General features: G+C 61.1%; 1 protein-coding gene across 2 annotated transcripts; it reads left to right on the top strand.

The window, feature by feature from the left end:
- Positions 1-310: 310 nt before the first annotated feature.
- On the top strand, positions 311-3,434 carry LOC118158687 (sigma non-opioid intracellular receptor 1-like). Of its 2 annotated transcripts, XM_035313357.1 has the most exons (4): positions 311-535; positions 899-1,099; positions 1,230-1,322; positions 1,598-3,434. In XM_035313357.1, the coding sequence occupies exons 1-4, from the start codon at positions 388-390 to the stop codon at positions 1,822-1,824; spliced, it is 669 nt and encodes a 222-aa protein (XP_035169248.1). In that variant the 5' UTR covers positions 311-387; the 3' UTR covers positions 1,825-3,434. The 2 variants fall into 2 exon arrangements, with proteins under 2 accessions (XP_035169248.1, XP_035169249.1); XM_035313358.1 differs by lacking the exon at positions 311-535 and having other exon boundaries at positions 1,001-1,052.
- The last annotated feature ends 269 nt before the right edge of the window (positions 3,435-3,703 follow it).

The raw sequence follows: 3,703 nt of genomic DNA on the forward strand, positions 1-3,703 counted from the left end.
CGCCTGCTAAGCTTTCTTATCACTATAAGCATATCTCAGTACTGCATCCCCTCCTTCTAAACAATGTAACTCTGCAAAAACAACATTTCTATTCCCACAGCCCGGCGCCGAAAGAAACCACATACCTACTTTATAACTAATTTGCTTTGAGCTGTAGAGTTCTTCCACGAATCACTTCCCCCGCCGTACTGCTGGCGCGGAACTCCCGGCCCCCTCCAGTCTCCGCCATGCTTCCCCCGGAAGCCTGGTGGGCCCAGCCCTTCCCCGTCTCCTTCCCCGTTCCCCCCTCCCCGTCCCCTCCCGGTCCCTCCTCTCCGCGCCGGCGCAGCCGACCAGGGGGCGGCGGGGTCTCGTCGGGGCGGTCCCGGGGCGGCGTGGGCTGCAGCCATGGGGGTGGCGGGGCCGTGGGCGCTGCGGGCCGGTCTGGTGGTGGGGGCTTTGGCCTTGCTGCTGCAGGGTCTGCGGGGCTGGCTGGCCTGCAAGAGGTACGAGTTCCAGCCCGCAGAGATCGCCCAGCTCGCCCGGCACCACGCGGGTACGTGAGGATGGGGGCACGGCACGGGAAGCGGAACCCAGAACGTGGCCGGGAAGGGCTGGCCCCATAGGGCACGGGTGTGGGGTCACAGCTGGGGAGGGCTGCATAACGCTGGGGCAGGGTCTCAGTCGCCTTGCCGGGGCCCTGCTCGCTGCCCCATAGGCGGTGTAGGGCTGGAGTGCTCGGTGCTGCACGGCCCCGTCACCAAACAGCAGGGCTGGGGGCTGGGAGGAGGAGAGATTTCACACAGGGAGACCCCCCCGAGGGACACGCTGGGACCCCATGGCTGGGAATGGGGTTGCAGGGGGGGCTGTCAGAGCTCACTCCATGCCAGGTACTCATATCTTCCCCGGTGTGCCGCAGGGCTGGACCATGAGCTAGCTTTCTCCAAGATCATTGTGGAGCTGCGGAAGAAGCACCCGGGCCACATCCTGCCCGACGAGGACCTGCAGTGGGTGTTTGTGAATGCAGGCGGCTGGATGGGCTCCATGTGCCTGCTGCACGCCTCCCTCACCGAGTATGTGCTGCTCTTCGGGACGGCCATCGACACCGGGGGCCACTCAGGTATGTGGGGATAGGGGAGTTCTCCAAGGTCTATTAGCCCTGCTCCTGCTGGCACTATCCTTCCCCTAGGGCTGGCATCCTTCCTGTTCCCAGCAGGGATGTGCTGAGCCAGTGCTATGCCCTCCTGCAGGTCGGTACTGGGCGGATATCTCCGACACCATCATCTCGGGGACCTTCCGGCAGTGGAAGGAGGGGAGCACCAGAAGTGAGATCTACTATCCCGGTAAGCACACGGAGGGGGCTGTCACAGAGCCTCCTCCCTCCAGCTGGCACAAGCCAGGAGCTCGGGATGGGGTGCCCCACGTCCCCTGCACGCGTCCCAGCACCTCAGTGGGTACCAGTAATAAAAAGTGGCTGGTACAAAAGAATGCAAAAGAATGGGGAGGGGCAGGGGTATATGGAGTGGGGTGCTCAGCACTGCAGCTCCCAGCCCCACGCGTTTCCTCTTTGACGTGGGACAGCCGCTGGGAGCAATGCCACACGTGTGTGTTTTGGCAGGGGACACCATCGTGCACCAGGCGGGAGAGGCCACATCGGTGCAGTGGAGTGCGGGCACCTGGATGGTGGAGTACGGCCGGGGCTTCATCCCCTCCACACTCGCCTTCGCCCTAGCTGACACCCTCTTCAGCACTCAGGACTTTGTCACCCTCTTCTACACCCTGCACGTCTATGCCAAGGGCCTGCTTCTGGAAGCCAACGCCTTCATCAGCACCTTGGGGTGCTGAGCCCAGCCGGCTTGGCTTCCCCGTCAGCCTTCCTCCCTGCTCCTCTTTCTCCTCTCCAGGCCACAGGTCCCAAAACCTGGGGACGAGGATGCTGGTGCAAGCCGGGCTGCCCTATGCCCCTCAGGGCAAGGTGCATGGGGAAAGCCAGCCCTGAGCAGCCTCAACAGAGGTAGGCCGGGAGGTTCCCGGTGTCCCAGCCAGGCTGCCGGGCTGCCGCGGCTGCGGTCAGCGCAGAGCGAGACGTCCAGCTGGCAGCTCCCGCCCTGGCTCCCATCCCTGCGGACATGGGTTGGCAGCACACAGTGTCCCCACGGCACCAGGGGGCTCTGTGCTGGGACCCCCAGGCAGCAAGTGGATGCCTGGCCTCTGTGCTGGAGGTTCGTCCTGGGCTGGCCCCTGGCCCCAGTGTGTCATCTCCCCTGGGGATACAGGGGCTAGAAGAGGGTCCCTTTCCCACATGCCCTGCTGCTGTTCCCCCAAGGGGGACAGCCACCCTCTGTCACCTTAACCGAGCGTGGCCTCCAAGCTATGCACGTACCTAGTGTCTGCAGGTGCCCGAACCTCCGAATCAGCTCAGGATGGGACTTTGCCCCTCAAAACGCTTCCCCCTGGCTGAGGCCCGTCAGGGTCCCTGGCTGAGCTGGGGTGCGGACCCTGCTCACAGCCCCGTGCCCAAAGCCAGACCCGTGCTGGCTTGCTGCTCAGTGGAGGGCTTTCACCTCCACGCTGTTGCCAAAATAACGTGTGTGTGTGTGTGTGTGTCCTGGCCATCAGGCCTGTAGCATGTCCTTCCTCCCCGCTCCCCATACTGACCTCTTCCCGCCAACCGGCAGCCCCACACGCAGGCTACGTCTTAATTTGCCACCCAGAAAGAGATGTCAGTAATAAATGTCTTCATCCCACCCCCCCGGGAAGTCTCTGGAGCTTGCTGAGCCCCTGCCATGGGGCAGGATCTGTCCGGCTCCGGGCTCAGCAGCGGAGCAGGGGGTCCTGGGGACAGCCAGGTGTCCTCAGAGAGGTGCAAAGGGACAGGGGTGAGTGCATGGAGAGCAGGGTAACGCGCACGGGTGTGAAACAGGCACAAGAGGTACTCTGGGGGTGCACAGGCTGTGTGCATGCACAGGTGCAAGCAGGACAGTTGGGTGTGTGTGGGTTGGGTGTGCACAGGTGTGGGTGTACGGATAGGTAAACGTTTGCAGGGGGTATGGTCAGGATGAGTGTGCATACACTGGGATATATGTAGAGCAATTGTGTAAAGCAATCAGTCCATATGGTGAGAATGAGCGTGTGCACACACATTGGGCACATATGCACAAATCTGTGTGTGTGCACATAGAGAGTAGAGTGGTATGCGTGCCTCTATAGGGTGCACATGTGCACAGTCCAGGAGTGTATGTGTGTGTGCATGCACAGGGGTGTGTTTGTGTGTGTGAGTGTTCCTGCAGGCCTGTTGAGGAACATGAGTGATCCTGCACCGGCCCGTGTGGGAATGCGCTAACTCAGCAGCTCATATCAATACATCTCCACTTACAGCAAAGGCCGTGTAATGAAAATCCAATGGGCACGCTGGTGGGAGTAAATAGGTATGCCATTAAAATGAGAAAATCAAAGCTCTGGACAGGTCTTTTCTCTTGCCCATTGATTTCTTTTATTATGGAAATCTTGCTGCTAAATAACATTAGTGTGAAGAGTCTCAGCAGTGTTTTCCATAGCACCCATGTCAATAACTCCATTGCGGGTGGGGGTGCCCTCCTCAACTTGGGGGGCTTGGGGTTGCTCTGGGGGTGCCCTCATCCCCCCTGGATGTGCCTGGAAGGAGTGGGCAGCTCGGGGGGCTTGGGCAAGTGCCACTGGTACAGGGCTGGGCTGGGAGCCAGCA

The sequence above is a fragment of the Oxyura jamaicensis genome, assembly GCF_011077185.1.
Source record: "Oxyura jamaicensis isolate SHBP4307 breed ruddy duck chromosome Z unlocalized genomic scaffold, BPBGC_Ojam_1.0 oxyZ_random_OJ67939, whole genome shotgun sequence".
Taxonomy (NCBI): Eukaryota; Metazoa; Chordata; class Aves; order Anseriformes; family Anatidae; genus Oxyura; species Oxyura jamaicensis.

Coding starts and splice junctions, on each gene's coding strand:
- LOC118158687 (XM_035313357.1), top strand. CDS start 388: ATGGGGGTGGCGGGGCCGTGGGCGCTGCGGGCCGGTCTGGTGGTGGGG. Junction 1,100..1,229: donor CGACACCGGGGGCCACTCAG/GTATGTGGGGAT, acceptor GCCCTCCTGCAG/GTCGGTACTGGGCGGATATC. Junction 1,323..1,597: donor AAGTGAGATCTACTATCCCG/GTAAGCACACGG, acceptor GTGTTTTGGCAG/GGGACACCATCGTGCACCAG.